General features: G+C 50.4%; 3 protein-coding genes across 4 annotated transcripts in view; 1 reads left to right on the forward strand and 2 right to left on the reverse strand.

Annotated features, from left to right (window-relative positions):
* The window catches only part of Auh (AU RNA binding methylglutaconyl-CoA hydratase), a 133,346-nt gene extending 118,103 nt beyond the window's left edge, over nt 1-15,243 (reverse strand). The window contains exon 1 of the mRNA XM_050143878.1: nt 15,102-15,243. The gene's annotated coding sequence lies outside the window, so the exon portion shown is untranslated. The remainder of the gene's footprint in view (nt 1-15,101) is intronic.
* The window catches only part of Sfxn1 (sideroflexin 1), a 1,040,418-nt gene that overhangs the window by 113,114 nt on the left and 907,658 nt on the right, over nt 1-19,646 (forward strand). The window lies entirely within an intron of this gene.
* Nfil3 (nuclear factor, interleukin 3 regulated) lies at nt 801-17,080 on the reverse strand. Of its 2 annotated transcripts, none has more exons than XM_050143869.1 (2): nt 16,956-17,080; nt 801-2,658 (listed from the first exon to the last, which is right to left on the reverse strand). In XM_050143869.1, exon 2 carries the CDS (start codon nt 2,495-2,497, stop codon nt 1,109-1,111), a length of 1,389 nt encoding a protein of 462 aa, XP_049999826.1. In that variant the 5' UTR covers nt 2,498-2,658; nt 16,956-17,080; the 3' UTR covers nt 801-1,108. The 2 variants fall into 2 exon arrangements, with proteins under 2 accessions (XP_049999826.1, XP_049999825.1); XM_050143868.1 differs by lacking the exon at nt 16,956-17,080 and adding an exon at nt 15,102-15,250.

The raw sequence follows: 19,646 nt of genomic DNA on the forward strand, positions 1-19,646 counted from the left end.
TCCGCTTTTAACAAGAGTATTTCAGCCAAAAAGGTGGGTCAGTGCTCAGCCACCGAACCACGTGCCACGCAGGATGCCACGGTGACTAAGGAGAGCGCGTCAGCAAACTGCCTGGAGTCTTCCACTTAAGAAAGTTAGAGAAAACTCGGTCCTAAAGAAACCTACCCAGTGGGGAATAATTTGGTAACCCAGACACCCATACAGGAGCACTGGCCGTGCCTACCCGCCTCTCTTCCCTGGGTTGTATAGTCCTCCCCACTCCCTGTCCCTTGCTGTCCCTTTTCTTAGACGGTTTCTGAACACACTATTGCTTGGAAAACTGAAAAATTAATGTTTTGGTTTTTCTCTCACTCTGGGGAAGCCACCACTCCACATTAAGTGAAAGGCAGAATATTGGTTTGTACCTTGTTAACTTTCGTGTGTGCATATTTGGGAATGGGTGTCAGGTCAAGGGTCACAGCTTGATGTCTGGGGTCTTCCTCCACCGCTCCCTACCTTAGTTTTTGATTCAAGGTCTCTTCACTGAGCCTGGATCTTGCCAGTTAGGCTAGACTCTCTGGTGAGAGAGCCCTAGGGGTCTTTCTGTGTGTTGTGTCCCCAACTATCCCTGCTTCTCTGGCGTTATGGGTATGTGTGCAGCACACCAGGTCTTTTATGTGGCAGGAACCGAAACCAGGTCCTCTCGGTTGTGTGGGAAGCAACTTATCCCACCGAGACATCCATCTCCCCAGTCCCCACCTTAAGAAACTTGAGTAACCTTTTCTCTCTTTCCATCAGATCAAGAGGAATGGAGCCCGGGCTGTGTTTGTCACCAATCCTTTATTGAAACTGGCAACATACACACTTTATAATAGAGCAAAAATAACGTTCGATATGTACAGCCTCTGTGGGGGCTATCTGACTATACACCAGGCAGAGTGAGGGCATCAAGTCTTCAGCGTGTGCACACAAGGACACCAGACAGACACTGTGTGCACACTACAGTGAAATGACAACAGAGGTCCAGTGGAAATTCGGCATGGCACCAACAGCATCCTCCTCCTCCTCCTCCTCCTCCTCCTCCTCCTCCTCCTCCTCCTCCTCCATGCACAGCTCAGTCAGTAGTCATTTACCTGGAGTCCGAGGCTGAGATAGGTTGTGTGGCTATGAATCTTTTGAGCGAGACCACCTCTGTGGATAAGTTTGCCATCCCCTGCTTCAAATACAAATTCTCAGCCTCGGAAACCTTATAACCACCGTCTTTGACTGCTACCACGCCTGTTTTGAAGCTACTCTGAGTTTTGCCGTTCAGTTCTTTGTGATGCCAGGGTTCCGATTTGAGGGACCAATCTTGAATGTTCGTCACCTGCACTGAGAAAGGAGGGAGGGAGGAATGGACCATACCCGGGGGGCCATGCTTCTCCAGGTCAAAGTGTCTTTTGGCCATGACATCGGCTGGGGAAGAGAGTTTCTGCATGCCTTCAAACTCGCTGTCCAAAGCCTCCACTTTGATCTGCATGGCCTTGGCTTTGATTCGGAGCTTGTGGGGCAAGGCAGAAGGGTTCACTTCTGGAACCTTCACCACAGTGGTGTGCACCCGCTGCAGCTCCACCGGAGAATGGATGGGGCCCTTGGGTACCTGCTGCTCGTCTTCCCCATCCGAGGACTTGCCCACAACACCCTCATCGGCCTCTGAGGTTCTCGGGGAGTTGCTGGTGGACCCATGGACCTGCAGGAGGGGTGGGGAGTGGGAGTAGGTAGAGAAGGAGCTGCCCATGTAACTTTGGTAGATGGAGGTGGAATAGGCACCCCGCTCCTCCCTGGATTCCCTGGCAAAGCTCTCCAGCTCCACTGGCTCCTGCTTGATCACTGGGAACTTGTTCTCGGGGCTCCGGCAGCCTCCCTGAGCGGGGCTTTCCTGCGTGTGCTCCACAGAGGACACCTCAGACACATCAGACAGAGAGCTCTGAGGAGAGTGTTTAATGACGGAGATGCAGCTCCCGGCTACAATTGCGGGTTCGTGCTCATCCACAAACGAGCTCACGGCAGCCTTGGACGTCTGGTAGTCCTGAAAGTACACAGCTGTGGAATTACTGAGTTTCTGGATTTCCTGGGCATACGCCGTGGAGCTAATTAAACCAAACTTTAATTTGAGAGAGAGAAGCTCAGCTTTTAAAGTGGCATTCTCTTCTCCCAGGGCAATCAGCTTGTTCTCCAAAACCAGGTCATTGAGCCGGCGCTTCTCCCGAGACCTCTTGGCAGCTTCGTTGTTTTTCCTCCTTTTCTCCCAATACATGGCATCTTTCTTCTCGTCGGGAATGAATTCCCGTTTTCTCCGACACGCGGAGGATTTGTTCTTCCCCACGCTCCCTTCATTCAGGAGCAGATCTTCACCGGAGGCGAGGTCCTCCGCCACCTCGGCTAAGGCAGAGTTCAGCACCATCATCTTGTCTGAGCTGCTGGGAGGATCCAGGGGGGCTGGCTCCTTTTTGATGGTCTGCATTTTTCTCAGCTGCATCAGAAAGGACCTTACCCTACAGACCCACGGGTGGGGGAGAAAACAAATCACTTTCCCAGTAAAACCTTCGGCTTCTCATCCATCAATATTCCTTCTGCTGTCCGGTCCAGGATAAATCTGCCAGGTGCCTCTCTGGAGCGGACCGAGGCTGCACTGGGTATCTGCAATGAAGGAGAACATGGTGAGTCCCTGGGGCAGATGTGTGCCAGCAGCTGGAAGGGGGCTGTGCTGAGTAGGCAGTCAGGGGGTATGGGCTCCAATGCGGCTCAGGTCTTTAGAGTGAGCAAGCTGGAAAGAAGATGTGAATACACTCACACACTTCCACTCTGGTGGCAAAGGACCTCTTGGCAGAGGACTGTGCGGTCCAGGAGTGTGAGGAAATGAGTTAGTTACTCAGTCACCCACTTACTCATCCAGTCACTAAATCTGTCACGCAGCCAACCATCCCTCCATCCCCATCCCTTTATCCCTCCCTTCTTCCATCTACCCACCCCTGGATCCATCTAATCCTTCCCTCTCATGCCACATATCCATCCATCCATCCATCCATCCATCCATCCATCCATCCATCCATCCATCCATCCACTCATTCCTCACTCCTCCCTCTCCTCTGCTCCGGATCCCAAACAAGAAAGCTGTGTTTCACAGAGATGTAAGGCCAAGTGTAGTATTCTGGATGATTCATGAGAGGGAAGAAAGACAGACAGCCCATCAGTGGTGAGGTGCTAACCAGAACCCGCTACCCTCTACAGAATGACAACAGATAACAGACTAAGTAAACTCCTTAACTCTGTTACCTGATGTCCCACATTGGAGGGCATAGTGGTTCCCAGTCTCCCCTGGGGACTCCTCTGGCCTCACCATCAACATGCTACACTTATACGAAATGTCCATACTTAGACGATTTGAAATACAAAGCCCCTTCAGGCTCACGGACCAGACTTTTTAAGACTGATAACCACAGTGCTTTTTGGGGGTCCTAAAAACTTAGCTTAATAGTCTTCAGTTATATATTCCCTGTGGACTACAGCATTTACTTTTCAGAGGGACTTTTTTTCTAAGAGCCCTCTTGAAAGTTACGATTACTTCAAACCAGAGAATATAATTATGGAAAGAACTTCTTTCAATCTTGCTAATTAGTTTCAAATAAAATATAAGAGCCAAAAAATAGAATCAACTGTTTTTCACACCCATGAGTAAACTATTTATAATATGAATTGGGTTTCACCGTGTGTGCGCGCGCGTGCGTGCGTGCATGCAAGTGTGTGTGTGTGTGTGTGCTGAGGATGGAGCCCAGGGGAGTGCTAGGTAAGCATTCTAGCCCAGACTTTGCTACAAGATAATAAACCCTTATTATATGCCACTGACTATCTCTCATGGTGCCTTTGGGTCCTATGCCGACTCCGCAAAGCAAAGGTGCACAGGCAACCTGCACACTCCATTCCCCTGTTGCCCCCTTCAAGGTGTTGCTCATCCTGACACACGACAGTGTGTGTTTTCACCTCATGCCAGTGTTTCTCGCTCTTTGTGCACCTCCGCCAGCGTGCTGTGCCACTGAAGGCCAGAGGACAACCTCAGGGGCCATTGTTCTGGTTCTGTCCTCTTTGTTCCTTTGGCAGAGTCTCTCACTGGCCTAGAACTTGCCTTGTAGGCTAGGCTGGCCAACCAGTGAGCTACAGGGATCCTCCTGTCTCTAGCTCCCCACCGCCTGAACCACCCACTGAACACCGCGATGCCCAGCTGCTTTTTACATGGGTTCTGGGGATCAGTCTCCACGCGGGTGTGGCAAACGCCACAACAACTAAGCCATTTCCTCAGCTCTCTCACTCCCAGAAGCCTGCCTGTTGCTTCTGTCATTTCCGCGGGCAGCAAGAATGTCAAGGTCATAAAGACTGAGGTGTCACACAAGGCTCTGTCCATCAAACTGGGCTACCACCGTACAGGGAGCAGCTCCGCTACTCAAGGAAGCCCAAGGGTTATTAACAGCAGGCTTCTGTGTGCGTGGTGACAGTGACACCGTAACAGGCACCACTTCAAAGGCCAAAGGACAGCTTTTCATCCTTTAGTAAAAAGACATGCGCTCTTAGCACCCCCATACATCCTTGTCTTTTAATCTGCAAACACTTCCCTCTGCACAGCGCAGGGCACACTCCTCATGCTGCGGCAGGCATGCAGTCACTCGGGTCGGTCCTCACCCCTAAAGTGAACTGAGCCAGTGGGAAAGCTCGGAGAAGAAACAGAAGTCAAGGAAGGATGCTGACCTTGGCCTTTCTCCACCAAAGTCACGGGTTCTTAAATCCCACACGGTCCCTTCCACGCTACCTTTTGGGGGTCTTTTTTTCCTTGATGTGCTACTATTTTCCTCCACGTACTTACTTATCTCAGTTCTTCCTTAAAATATACGTTACATTTCATTCACACACCCCACCATCTGTGAGGTACTCTCCCTAGGTGTCTCACAATTGCTCCACACAGCTGAGCTCAGACACATCTTTGCACCTTCCTACCCTGAAAGGGTGCATCATGTGTCTGTATCGACCTGGTTGGGAGAGAGAGAAAAAGAGAGAGAATCAGTGTGTGTGTGTGTGTGTGTGTGTGTGTGTGAGAGAGAGAGAGAGAGAGAGAGAGAGAGAGAGAGAGAGAGAGAGAGGCCACACCACAGCAGGCCACCAAGAGGCCAAGTTGAACACATAGCTGGTTCTGTTCAACAGAAATCAACCCACAGTTGGGGAGATGACTCAGATGTAAAGTCCTTGACTTGCAAGCCTGAGGACCTGAGTTCAATCCCCAGAACCTATGAAGAAAGCTGGGCAAGGCGGCAGGGACTGTAATTCCAATGCTAGGGATGTAGAGGCAGGAGGATTCCCTGGGGTTTATTCCTTGTCCAGCCTAGCCTACTAGGTGAATTCCAGATCTGTGATAGACCATGTCTCAAAAACCTAAGTGGACAGAACTCTGAGGCATAACATTGGAGGTTGTCCTCTGATCTCCATATACACTATATATATAGCATATATACACAGGTACCAGTAGATGCACTCACACATACTTTTAGAATTACTTGGTACCCATATAGGAAACACCTGTACACTGGGTACCAAGCTAGACTGAAGGTTCTAAGAACGTGGAACCAAGCCCTCAAGAATGCAGGTTTGTAGGCAGGGTGGGGCCACATTGAAGAGGGCCTGACAGAACTGAGACCCATGCTCGGGCTTCAATCACGATGGGACCTGAAGTGCTGGCCCTGCTGCCTCCATTCAGTACAGAAGCCATTTAAGGAGCACTTGCTAAGTCCTTGGCACTGGGGGTATGACCTGCCCTTTCAGCATCTTCAGAGGGGAAAACAAAGCTCACAGAGGCGAGGGGCATGCCTAGTGATCTGCCACTCAGGTGATGGCCAACCTGAGACCCCAAGCCAGTTGGACCCTGGTTCTGACCCCTCATGGATCCTCCCTACACCCCACCTTTCAATCCCAGACACACACAGCCTCCCTTCATCTCTCTTAGTTTGGAGTCTCACACATCTGGTTATAAAGCTCCTCTCGGGAAAGGAAGGTACCACGGACCTGAGGCTCATCCCACAAGTTGGCTGCATCATAAAGGACTGCCTAGAGCTGCCTTCAATCAGCCTGAGCTGTTCCACAGTCAGACTTAAATCTCCTGAGTCCTATCTGTTGAAATAGTGAAAAAGACTCACAGCTATTGGCCTTGAATTTGTGATCATCTTGTCTCAGCCTCTTGGGTATCAGTACACTTGTTCCAACCCTCCTTAATATCATTATTTTATCTTTAATAAAAGAATAGAGCTGGGCAGTGGTAGCACACACCTTTGATCCCAGCTCCCAGGGAGACAGAGGCAGGTGGATCTCGCTGAGTTTGAGGCCAGCCTGGTCTAGATAGTGCATCCTGGGACAGCCAAAGCTATACAGAGAAACCTTGTCTTGAAAACTCAGGGGAAAAAAAAGAGAAATGTTTATTTGTGTCATTTATGTGTGTTTCTATGTGCACGAGTGCCAGGGCCTGCAAAAGCCAGAGGCTTCCAGTCCCCTTAGAGCTGGAACTACAAGAGTTTGTGAGCTGCCACTGTTTGCTGTGAACCAAACTCTGGTCCCCTACAAAAGCAACAAGCACTCTTGTACTCTTAAGTGATGAGTTATCTATCTAGCCCCTATTATTATCTTGTTGTTGTTGCTGTTTTTCAAGACAGGGTTTCTCTGTGTAGCTTTGGCTGTCCTGGAACTCACTATGTAGACAGACAATGCTTGGCCTCAAACTCACAAAGCTCCTCTTGCCTCTGCCTCCCAAGCGCTGGGGGTTAAAGGCATGTGCCACCACCACCCAGCTTAAAGATTTATTTTATGTGTATGAGTGCTCTATCTGCATGTATGCCTGCATGCCAGAAGAGAGTATCAGATTCCATTACAGATGATTGTAAGCCACTATGTGGTTGCTAGGAATTGAACTCAGGACCTCTGGAAGAGCTGCCAGTGCTCTTAACTGCTGAGCTATCTCTCCAACCCCTCCATTACTAGCTTTTTTTTTTTTAAAAAAAAGGTTATATTTGTATGAATGTTTTGCCTGGCTGGTACCCTTGGAGGTCAGAGGGCATCGGATCCCCAGAACTGAACTCATAGATGGTTGTGAGCCACTATGCGGCTGTTGGGAATTGAACCTAGGTCCTCTGTAAGAACAAGAAGTGCTCTTAACTGCTGAGCCAACTCTCCAGCCCCATTATCATCTTTAAACAAAACCAAAAACATATCTATTTCAACAAGGGGTGAGCATTTCTCTAATCCAATGGCTCTGTAGAGTGTCTTAGTTAGAGTTTCTATCGCTGTGATGAAACACCATAGCCAAAGCAACTTGGGGAGGAAAGGGTTTGTTTGCCTTACACTTCTACATCACAGTTCATCATAGGAAGTCAGGACAGGAACTCAAGCAGGGCAGGAACCTGGAGGCAGGAGCTGATGCAGAGGCCATGGAGGGGTGCTACTTACTGGCTTGCTCGTCATGGCTTGCTCGGCCTGCTTTCTTATAGAACCCAGGACCACTTGCCTGGGCTGGGCCCTCCCCCACCAACCACTAACTAAGAGAATGCTCTCCAGGTTTGCCTACAGCCCAGTCTTACAACTGCAGCTCCTTCCTCTTCAGTGACTCCAGCCTGTGTTAAGTTGACACGAAACTGGCCAGCACACAGAGCCAACAGCTAAAAACCAGGAAGGCTGAGCCACTAGCTGCGGATCACAAGCAGTTAAAAGCAGAGATGGCTGGGGGGGGGGGGGGGTCTATGAACCTCAACAAGGGATGCAGGGAATGTAGCTGACAACATCTTTTTATTGTTAGTATAATATGCAGGAAGTGCAGGTGTGTGTGTGTGTACGTGTGTGTGTGTGTGTGTGTGTGTGTGTGTGAAGGCTGGAGGCTAACTCTAGGATCTCGCCTTTTTTACCTGTCTGCTTGTTTTGTTTTGTTTTGTTTTAAGCTGAGTCTCTCAGCAGACCTAGAGATTCCTGTTTCTACAGATGGGCTGCCTAGCTAGCTCCCAGGATCTGCCTGCCTCTGTCTCCCCAGTCCAGGCCCTCGCATACCATACTCAACGGCAGGGACTTTACCCAGAAAGCCACCTCCTCAGCACAGTTGAGGCTTCCCTTCTAAAACCCTCAGCCTTTGTGATGACTGCTTCAGATCCCAGGATCTCTCTTTATGACTAATCCCACCATGACTTCACCCATGTGTCACTGTTTGAAATCCACACCGAAGGCTGGGGTACCTTAGTCACCATTTGTGTTTCTTTTTTGGTGAATAACTGCCATGAAATGCCGATTCCATGATGCTACCTCTGTTAGCACCATTAACTCCATCACAGCCATTAGCTGATAGGACTGCTTAAAGACACAAATAAAAAAGAGAAATTGAAGAGCAGGCATCGCGTCATGCCAGCTGACATACTTTCCCACGCCTACTGTGAAGACACCACCGCTGCCGCCGCACGCTTTTTTATAACCTGCTACAGGCAGGAGCTGTATTTCATAAGCGCAGATCCTTGGAGTTTATTTAAGTCAGATGACCTAAATACTCTCTGCAATTAAAACAAGACCCGACCTAAGAAAAGCCCGCAAAAGAATCCAATCGACGACATAAATTTTAGACAGTTTACCCCACAGAGGTTTCCTATGGTAATAACAGAAAAACGTGTGCTGCTCTGACCTCTGACCTCTGAGGTCAGTGTAGCAGTGCAGACTCTACAGAAACAGAAATGAGCAAGCACTCTGCACCCAGCACTGAGCACCTTCCTTGTGTAGACATCAAAATCCACGACGATGAGGCTGGCTGGGAGCTGCCCAAGGTGGTGCTGGGAACTGAAGACACCCGTTCTCAGCAAAACCAGCAAGAGCTCTGAACCCTGAGCCTTCTCTCCAGCTTCTACCTGTGACATTTCCGGAAAGCGGATTTTGCCTCCTTAGGGGTACGTTTAGGGGAAAGGGCCTTTTATTTTTATTTACTTTATTTATTATTATTGTGTGGGCACGCATGGAGAGGTCAGAGGTCAACTTTTGAAACTGGTCCTCTCCTTCCACAGTGGGACCTGGAGACTGAATTCAGGTCATCCGGTTTGTGCAGGGGCACTTTAATCCACTCATGTTTTACGTGGAGAACAAAACACTCTAGCTCCTGAGTGCCCAGCTCAGGGCCTGCAGTCACTTAGCAGTCCAAAGTACACGCAGGCCTAGGAGAAACATGTGCTTGGTGCACACGTGGGCACGTACCCATGAGCCATCTCTTACACTGCCAGATTAGCCCTATCCCGGCAACAAACTGACCCACTTTTTCTGTTTGGATGCGTCCGTGAACAAATGTGTCAAAACCCGATCCAGCGTACAGGAAAGGAACGGATTCCAAGTCCAAGGGGATTACTTGAAAATTAGATTTAAACTTAATATATCGGATGACAGCCCTGCATTTTATTAATGCACCCATCCTCTTTGCTGACTGAAATATGAACTAGTGTGACGGGCAGTCTCCACGGGAGCAAGTGTTTGTAACACAAGATGGACACAGGCAGGACACACAGGGCCACCCCTTAAAACAACTCCACAGCTTGAGAAAATGGAGCCCATGGGGGGGGGGAGAGAAAGAGAGAGAGAGAGACAGAGACAGAGAGAGACAGAGACAGAGAGAGAGAGATGGGTGTATACAGAAATGTTTTTTTTTTTTTTAAAAAAAAAACTAAATAGAGACGCTTCAAAATGGGAACCATTACTACCCATGAAAAAGTTTTAAAAAAGGATTGTTTTATTTATGCATTTGACTGTATGAGTGTCTGCCACTTGTGGCCTGTGGAGGTCAGAAGAGGGTGTTGGATCATGATGTCAGGCCTCAGAACCAAATTCAGGTCCTCTGGAAGAGTAACAAGGGCTCTTAACCACTGAGCCATCTCTCTAGCTCCTATCTGTGACATTTTTGAAAAGGTAATTGATGAATTTAGTAACTCCCCCGGAGTCTTGCTATGACCATGAGCTTCTGGTCCTCCTGCCTCCACTGCGAAAGTGTTGGAATTAGAGGTGCACACGGTGACATTGGGTTGGGGGTGCTGGAGAGAGGACCCATGGAGTTGGGAATGCACAGCAAACGCTGCCAACTGAGCTACAACCCCAGTCTCCCCTGAGTCTTAGGGGCACCAGCATCACAGTCAATCGGTTTACAGCACAGTGGCAAAGAAACAAAACAACATCAGTTGCAAAAAAGGAAGCATGCTGGGGACGGGGCATGGCAGAAAGAGTTCTTGAGTGTTCCCAACCCCCCCAGCCTGGTCTCTAACGTTCTTGTTCTCTTTCTTAATAGCACATGCCGGTGAGTGCCATTTATTGTGCCGTGTGCCTTATGACTAAAGCGGAAGGTTTATTTGAAGGCTACTTAATTACATTTAAGATCCCTAGAAAGTTAATAAAATACACCGTGTTCTGATAATTGAAAGACTTATAAACACCCAAACTCCAGTGAAAGCACGTCCTCAAAGCCTGGATTATTAACGAATGGCATCTCTTAAATCCCCACTAAACTTAAAAAACAGGCTCAAACTCTAATTAAAGCCATATGAGAAACAAAATCCTCCCCCTTCATAACAACGGGAAAATTAGTTGCAAAGAAACGTGAGAGGTGAGTGGGGGTGGTGGCAATAAAAACTCATTTTGAAACTGAAAAAAAAGCCTCTTATGTAACTGTGATCAAAGGTCAGGGTCTTTCGACATTCACTGTGAGTCCAATCTGGATAAAAATCAACTCAAATAAAATTTAGAAAAATAACAGGATATCGAACAATGCGCTCACCCGGTGAAACGCAGGCATACCTGACGAAAACAAGAAGGGAACATTATAGGAAATCTCAATGACATTGTTTGTTATGTTTGACTTGAATCCCAAGCGTGCTCTCATTCCGCAATACAAATTAAAAATAAACAACTTTTAACAGTCCCAATGCCATCTGGGTTACAATGGAAATAATGAGGCATGTGTGATTTTTAAGCTGGGTAAAAATAACGCTGAGCACTCTGACCGCGCCTTTCCAGCCCACGCTTCAATTAGACCTGCATCTCGGAACCCACTGATGACCACGGCAAGGTCAGCTAGAAAACTCCACTGGCGGGAGTGAGTCAGGGGCCTTGCTCAACCAGCTCGCAGCCTTTCACAAAGGGCTTTAATTTGCAGGCTGTTGCATCATTGGTGATGTTATAATTGCCAAGATAAGCCCTCAACGCAGAAAAGGAAACTGTTCCACCAAGTACAGTGAGCTTGCTTGCTCTCAGTGAAGGAACAGATGGGATGGTGGAGGAGAGAGGGCATGGCTGACCAAGCTCCCATCTTTTTAAGTGCCTGGCCTGGGCTGCTAACCAGCTTCTCTAAGCGCAAAGCGCTGAGTGGGTCCTCCACCTGCCTCGTTTGGTAACCACCCTTCTTATTTCTGAAGAATGATCATCGAGGCTGTGATGGCTCCAGGTTCCAGCCCTTTCTGCGAGGCACTATTTTAGACTGCCCTAGGTACCTCAGACCCAGGTTTTCTTCGGCAGGATCAAGAACCATCTTGATCCTGCCTTTAGTTGTTGGCCACACAGCTACATGTACTCTAAGACGGCATATGTGTCCACCTGCATGTGAGAACCACCACTGTTGACCGCAGACCACAGGTTCTGAGGCAAGCACCAGCCAACCCCAAGAACAAAAGTCACACAGAGTTCCAGGGATCTGGAAAAGGTCAACCTACTCCTGCCGTGGGGACTCATCTCTGTTCCTTCAGACACTTCCCTAAGACATTAACCCAGTTACTTGGGACACTGAAGCGCCTAGATGCTGTTGAGAATTCCTTTGGTACAGAGACTAACAACACATACCAAGTCAAGAGTATTCAGAAACAAACAAACAACAACAAAAAAAAGAGATGGATCTTCACAGACCCAACACCAATCCCATCCTCATCCTTCCAGTGAGATTCGGGTTCAGAAAAGGAAAGTGAGCCCAGACACAAGTATTCTGGAAACGTTTACTGAGTTCCTTCTAATTGTCCAGCTCCACAGGTTTCCCCTTCAAGATTCCCTAAAGGCCAGTGAGGGTCAATCAAATACTGGGCCAGAGGCCTGGGCAGCACCCTGCGCCTGTCCTTTTTGCACCTCCCAAAGCTGTCTCCAGTTGAAAGAGGGTCCGGTCCCTAGGGTATCCAATAGCATCCTCTGAAGCTGAATTCCAGGCTTACCATGCACCCTCGAACACTTGGATGCTTCACGAGAGTGAAGCCCACCCGGGTAAACCAGCATCTGGGCTGAAAGCGCAGGGAGGTACTTTTACACAGGGACAGCTGCATCTATGTGGGTGATTTAGAGCTGGGAACACCTGACCATATATATAACCTTGGGCTTTTGACCATAAAAACTTTAGATACAAGAATTAATAAAAATGTGGGCTCAACAGGCCACGGTCAAGCAGGGACACTCCTTTCCACCACGATCAAGCCCATTTCTATAGCCCTTAAGAGGTCTTGCTTTTTCACTCCATGAAAGGAGAAGAGCTAGGCTCGGAAATATAAGGAAGACTCTCGGGAACAAAGGTGTCTGTGGGGGTCGCAGCTAGCGGTGCCGCGTAGTGAAGTCGGCCCCCGGCTGTGCCACCCGAGGCTGCGCTGTCCCGAGGCCCATCTCCGCTGGAGCCTGCGCCCAGTAGACTCGCCCGCTTTCCGCTCCAGGCCTCCCAGCTCCGGGCGAGCGCAGCGAAGCGCACCGGGTCCCGCGAGCCTCCGCCCCGCTCCGCGGCCGCGCCCCCACGCCGCGCCGCTCTCCAGGCCCGCCTCCCGCCGGGTGGGCGGCGCAGCGGGGCCTCGGCGCCGCGAGGACCCCCGCGCCAGAACAAAGGAATGCGGGGAGGGGGCGGGGAGGCGCGCGGGCCACCGCGAGGCGCGTCCAGCGGCTGTCCAGGGGCGCGTCTTGGGCTGAGGTCCCAGCCTTCCACCGCCAGGCGCGTGCCCGGCCCCTGGGGCGCAAGCGAGGGGCGCAAGGCCGTTTGATGAAAGGTGGCGTTGCAAAGCCACCCCCCACACCCCGGCAGGCCTGGGTCTCCCAGCCCAGCTCGCAAAGTGGGTCGCGTGGTGGTGGTGGTGGTGGGGAACTAGCGCAACTGCAGCGTCTTGGAAAACGGCTGGAATAGGGGTAATAATGTGTTCCAAGGGTCAATGTGTCCACCCCCTGAAATAATACTGTAGTTCAATTATGTAAATGTTACGCTAAGAAATATATATCTCACAGACACTATTAAATATGTATATCCACACATCATTACACTAAGTAAGAGTCTGGGAAGAAATTTAATATCCAGATACTTAACATATTCATCTATCCCCAATGAATAAAACTAGGTTACACAGGCAAAAACACAATCTACTAACCTATATATGCTTCCCATAACTCATATATGATCTGGGGGAAATTACGATGTGAAATAAATACTTCTGACCTTATTAGCTGTTGTTATTTACAAAAGCCAGAGAGACGACTCTTGGCCATTCCCTGCTGGCCTCTGAGCGCAGCAGTTCCTCCAAAGTGTCCTTTAAAATGATAAATGAGGCCCCGCGTTCAGCAAGCAGTCACTGGGCGCTGCGAAATGCCTTCCTAAAAATACAGTCTTATCAGAGGTCTTGGAAGGCTGGAGTTAAAACTCCAGCAAATGGCCTTGAGCTTGTATTTGCACACAGCCCTGGAGACACCAGAAATAGCACCGAGGCCACGATTGTTAAAATGTGATAGCGCTAAATTTAGAAAGACGTAGATTTCATTTAGGGCAAAAGACACACATTTGGCAAGCAGGGGCTAAGTCAAAGCTTAATCGGTTGTCACTTCACGGCTTAAAATATCCTTAAAAAGAACCAACAAAACCCCTGTTGATAGTGACATTCTTAAACGCTGAGATTGCCCTACTTTCTTTGTGGCAAAATTATAAAATCACGTAATTAGCTCTCTTTCTATGCTTAACAGCCAGCAAATTCGGCAGTTACATAACCTAACATTTCCAGGAATCTGTTAATGATCTGTCTTGTGGTGTCTTAAAAAGAAGAAGAAGAAGAAGAAGAAGAAGAAGAAAAACCCAATGACGATAAGGTGAGAAAAAAGCCGAGGAACGGAACGCATTCCAGTTGGGAAAGTGGGGAGACAAACGTCACAATGGCTCGTCCGGGTCTTAAAAATAACACCTCGGAACATTTAAAGGAGCCCCCCTCCCCCGCGCGCATCAGTATCCTACACTGGGAATTCTCCTTTCTTAATAGTGAATTCCGTAGGCTCGTTCTTAAAGCATGCTTATTTGGGACGATACAGAGGTACCAATAAGGATCTAATATCCAACGCTGCGCTAAAATGTCCAAATCATTGCACACATAGGCGCATATTCCCACATCAGCTAGTCCTCGGTCCCCACGTTTCACCGCGGGTCTATTATGCAATGTAAGAAAGGACACATCCCTCTACCTTCCCGAGGGCTCGTAAAACATGCTGACGACAAACAGGGTAGAAAACGTCGGTGCAGACACAGCGCCTGACACAAACAAACGCCGCGCAGGCATCTCCTAATGCCGTCACCGTTCGCACTCTCAACCCTCCTTCTAAGCAAATCAAGACGGTTCCCCGTGACTCAACCCTCCCCATAGCCGGCTCAGAGAGGGGACCAGCACGGAGAGACCCCAGAGAGCAGGGCACGTCGTCTGGCTGCTAGGGGGATCGGCCTCCGCTCCGCCTCCCCGGCGCGCTCTTCTCCACCGAAACATCAATTTTCCTGAAATCCGGAGACATTATGCAATAGCGGGGAGGGGGGAGGGAGCGCGCGGCAGCCAGGGCTACGTGCCGGCGCCAGGGCGCTGCAATCAAAGCAGCTACCTTAAGGTGGCGAGTTCCCCTCCTGCCAAGGCAGCAAAAGTTTATGTAATGCATGCCCCGCGCACACTCGCCGCCTCCCGCCATCCCTGCGCCGCGCCCGCCCGCGTCCCGCGCCCCACGCCCGCCGGCCGCGCGCTCCGAGAGCGGGCGCGGAGCTGAGCCGGGCCCCCCGAGCCACCGGTGGGCGGAGCGCTTACCGTGGTTCTGCTCCCTGGCCCGAGAAGGGAAAGAAAGGGCGTCCGGGACCTGGCTGGCTGCGCCGGAGCGCGACCTGGACTCCGCCGGGCCCTCAGCGGGCGGTGGTGAGGGCGCGGCGCGGGAGACGGGCGGGCGCGCCGGGTCCGCGGGCGCCGTGGCCGCGCCGAGAGATGTGTGTTAGTAGGTCAGTTCCGAGAGCCGCGCTACGTCGCCGCCCGCCAGCCCCGCCGTGACGGGCGGCCGCCGCCCCAATCGCCGCGCCCGCGCCCGCCCCCGGCCCACAGCCACTGGCCGCGCCGACAGGGGCGGGCTCCCCGCCGCCCCGCCCCGGCCCGCCCCGTCCTCTCTGCCGAGGCGCCACCGCCAGTCCGCGTCCTTCCCTGGCCGCGGTGGCAGCTGCTCTCTGCTGTCCGCGGGGACCCACGCCTAGCGCTACGTTGCGCAACGGGACGCACCGCGGAGCCACCGGGGCGCTCCTGGGAGGAGCCCAAGGACCCCTCTGCCCGGTTGCCGGCCGCGCCCTCCGTGGCCACCGCGCTCGCTCAGTGCACCTTTTTGTTTGTTTGTTTGTTTGTTTGTTTCCCCGAGAGCCACACGGGCTAGGCTACCTGTTGCCAACAGAACCCCGGGCGAGGGCAGCGGGGACCCGGGCGTGGTGGGGACCTTCGCCTCCTTGCGCGCACGGTCCTCCTGAGACCGGGAAGGGGCGCGGCGGCGGGGCTGAGCTCCGACTGAAATGTCCCGCTCGTCTCCCGACTGTTGCCCTGCTGCCCGGAGAGCTCTGTACACCACCCCCCCCCCCGGACATTAATTAGGGAGAAGACGACCCCTGCGAAGTTGTTGGGTAACACGACTGGGAAACCCGGCTGGACGCGGTCGGTCTACGTCCCCAACCACGTGGAGTGGTGGCGACTGTCTCCGAGGACCTGAGGGTCCGCGGCCCGGGTGCGCCGGTCTGGGACGCCCACCTGCCTTCGGTGCCCGAGCTTGAGTGAGCCATAGAGGGCACTGCACGAAGGCTCTTGACCTGGTAGCTCTCTCGTCCTTTCTGTCTCCCAATAAGCACGCCAATTCCCCCTCCCCCTAATTCCCCGGGCTGTACAAAAGACATAAGGAAACGGGAGACAGGGCATCTGGCGGCATGTTCTTAAGTCAGTCACCAGGTTGGCTATTGTGAAGGAACGTGGCATACACTCCGCGCGTTTACAGACACGTAAGATTATTGCCGGCTTTGGCAAAGGGAGCCATATTCCTGACAGTGACGCACGCGCTTGCCCAAATACGGAATGTGGCAGGTGGCGAGGTCCTTGAGCGGTCTGCTCGGACTGTGGGAGCTGGGCTCGAATGTCTCTCTCTCTCTCTCTCTCTCTCTCTCTCTCTCTCTCTCTCTCTCTCTCTCTCTTTTTAAAAAGAAAGCAACCCCCAAAGTAAAGTCTCCCACCCAGAAGAGCTAAGTGAGCCTCTTTCCATCTACCGCAGGCACACATTTCAAAGATAATCTCAGAGGCACACGTCGTGCTAGTTTAATTACCTTTTATCAGTTGGACTTTCGGACGCCTTCGCAGGGCAATAAATGATGGGGTCTGTCTGGTAAAATACCCCTTAACCAATACGGCCCCGCAACACAGATCAGGCAATATGGTAAGCCTCCTTTTCCAGTTGCTGACCAGTTCAAGAAACATACCGCCCCTTTACACGTTTGTTTCGAAGAACTGACTACCTCGATGTAAACGAATCTTGATTTAGCTAATCGGTTCCACTTTTCTAGAATTTACTGATGTCATAGGATCCCGAAGTAGGTAGAATAAGGAGTAACATTTTCACCAAAAGTCAATTGAACTTGCCTGACTCACCGGAGGTTGACAGCGGAGGAACGGACGCTCTGACCCCCGAAGCTGTTCTTTAGACTAAATTTTGAAATCTGATGCCTGTCTTCATTCCCCGGGGCAGTTTACACTACGCCTCCACTTCATTTGTGCTTCCGTCATTGCCATCTAACTTGGAAATCAGAGGAAGTGTAAAAGATTCGTCTGATACCAACTTGGAAAATAACTCTCTAGCGCCCCCTGGTGCTTAGGAAACAACTCCACGAAGCGGCGAGGCTCTCGGTCCCCAGGACCTGGGTGGTGGTGTGTTCAGGGTTACACCCTGGAGGGTCTGCCTAGTGCGCAAGTGCTTGCAGTTAATCGAACTGGGAGAAAATTGAAGTACAACCCTGGGGTTGGAGGACTTTCTCCAAGCCGCCAATGTGCTGATTTCAGAACAGGTTGTAAGTAGGGTCTCTTAAGGAGGGAGAGGACAGAGGGATCTGAAGTATGAAGTCCAAAGTTGAGGTTTTTGGAAGAGCTGGGTCTTGAACCCCAGGTGTACTGCCTGCTAAGCAAGTGCTTTCTAGGCGTGCTGTCTTCCCAGCCGAAACTCAGAACATCCTTACCCTAACCAGCAGGCTTCTTTTAGCGCTGGAATTGGGGTCGGAGGCAGGAGCCAAGGAGAGGTGAAATGATCACTGGTGGTTTTGTTCTCAGACACTGCTGGTGTGCTCTCTGATCAGAACAATGTAAGAGGTGTACGCTGAGAACAATGAGAATGGGAGTCTTTATGAGAAGTCTCAGGGCATGTCCAGTCGGAAGGCCTAGATGGCTCTTCTCTAGGCATGCAGAGGGGTTCCCTGTTCATCGTGGTGCTGGGCATTGAATCCAGGTCCAACCCCAGTTGGACAACTTCAACCCAGTGTCCAGAAGCTTTTGCCCTGGGCCTTGCTAGACCTAGTTAGCTGCAGCTAGCTACGTTATGGGGTTTCAGGAGGTGCGCTACCCAGGACTGTGAAGCAAGAGAAAATGCTTTATTACTACAGTACCAGAGCAGGGGGTTATGGCTTCAACTTTTCAAAAGTTGACATTCAAAGTACCTTTTCTGCGTGCGCGCGCATGTGTGTGTGTGTGTGTGTGTGTGTGTGTGAGTGAAACATTGCTTTTCAATGTTGGGAAGGAATTAATTTTTTTAAAGTGAGGCTGGTGAGATGGCTTAGTGGATGAAGGAGGCACCTGTCACCACGCCTGACACCTGAGACCAGGGTTCAAATGGAGGAAGGGGAGAGCAGAGCCCTTAGCGTTGTCCTGTGACCTCCATGTATGCAGTATGGCATGGATTTGAGTGGATGCACACACACACAATAAATAAATAAATAAATAAATAAATAAATAAATAAATAAATGTAATACATTTAAAAACAAAGAAAGTGTTGGGCCAGGATGTATCTCAGTTGGTAAGGTGCTTGCTTGTCAGGCACCAAAGCCCTGGGTTCAATTCCCAGCACCACATAAACCAGACATGGTGGTGCATGCCTGTGATCCTAGCACGCAGGAGGTGCAGGCAGCAAGATTAGAAATTCAAAGTTGGTTCTAGCTGTAATGTCAGCTCCAGGCCAACCTGGGCTATGTGAAACTCTGTTTATAACTTAATGAATGAATTAGTGAATGAATGAATGAATTAGTGAATGAATGAATCTAGGGTTTATCTGGCTGGAGCCTAGAGATGGAAAGTGAAGTCCTGTGGATACGGCTGGAAGGACGGCCACAAGGCTGACTGACAGGCTAATGACAAACCACGTCTGCCACTCCAGCTCTGTTTTCTGTACCAGATTTCTGAATTTCTCTGTGGAAAAGTTTCATCTTCTATGTTCCCTTTGATGACCACAGCCGCCATTTAATGACCATGTGAGAACTACCAAGGAGCTGTGTTCATTGGCCAGCTAATACCTTTAATTTATTTTTAGTTTTTAAAAGATGTATTTATTTTTATTTTATGCATATGAATGTATTGCCTGCATGTATGGCTATGCACCACATAAGTGCCTGGTGTCTCCAAAAGTCGTAAGAGGGCATCCAGTCCCCTGGGATGGGAGATGGTTGTGAGCTGCCATGAACCCTGGGTCCTCTAGAAGAGCAGCCAGTGTTCTTAACTGGTGAGTCACCTCTCCAGCCCCATCTCCTGTCTTCTAATTAAGCGTTGCAAAGCAGAAGTTCAGACTGTTCCTGGAGACCGGTAGGTTGGTCATTTGCTTGTTTTGTTTTAGTGATGGCTCTACAGTGAGGACCAGCATTTCTGCCTTGACTTTTGAATTCCTTTATCCCACCAAGTGTTGACTCTTTTCATGCCTGAGTATGAAGCTTAGAGATTCCTGCCACCGCCCCCCCCCCAGCTTCTTCCCATCCACTCCCACCCCATCCCCCTCCACCCCTACTAGACTCCTGTTGTGTGGTTCTATCATCCAGATTTACACAGAATATGTCTGGTCTAATTCTCACAAAAAAACAAAAAAACAAAAAAACAAAAAAAACAACTGGTTTGGAGGTTTTGTTTTGGGGAGGAAATTGAGTAATAGAAGAGGGTCCAATAACGGTCCCTAGAGAAGGGATGGCTTAAAGCCCGAGAATCCAGAAGGTGAAATAGCTCCACTCAAGTTAGGAAAGAAAGGTCTCCACATTGGCTACAAGTTCTCCCCAGAGGAGAGCAGCTGAGGGGTTCGAACGCATTTCAAAGGC

The sequence above is a fragment of the Alexandromys fortis genome, unplaced genomic scaffold (genome assembly GCF_014885135.2).
Source record: "Alexandromys fortis isolate MF-2015 unplaced genomic scaffold, M_Fortis_MF-2015_v1.1 scaffold_1, whole genome shotgun sequence".
Lineage (NCBI taxonomy): Eukaryota > Metazoa > Chordata > Mammalia > Rodentia > Cricetidae > Alexandromys > Alexandromys fortis.

Coding starts and splice junctions, on each gene's coding strand:
- Nfil3 (XM_050143869.1), bottom strand. CDS start 2,497: ATGCAGCTGAGAAAAATGCAGACCATCAAAAAGGAGCCAGCCCCCCTG.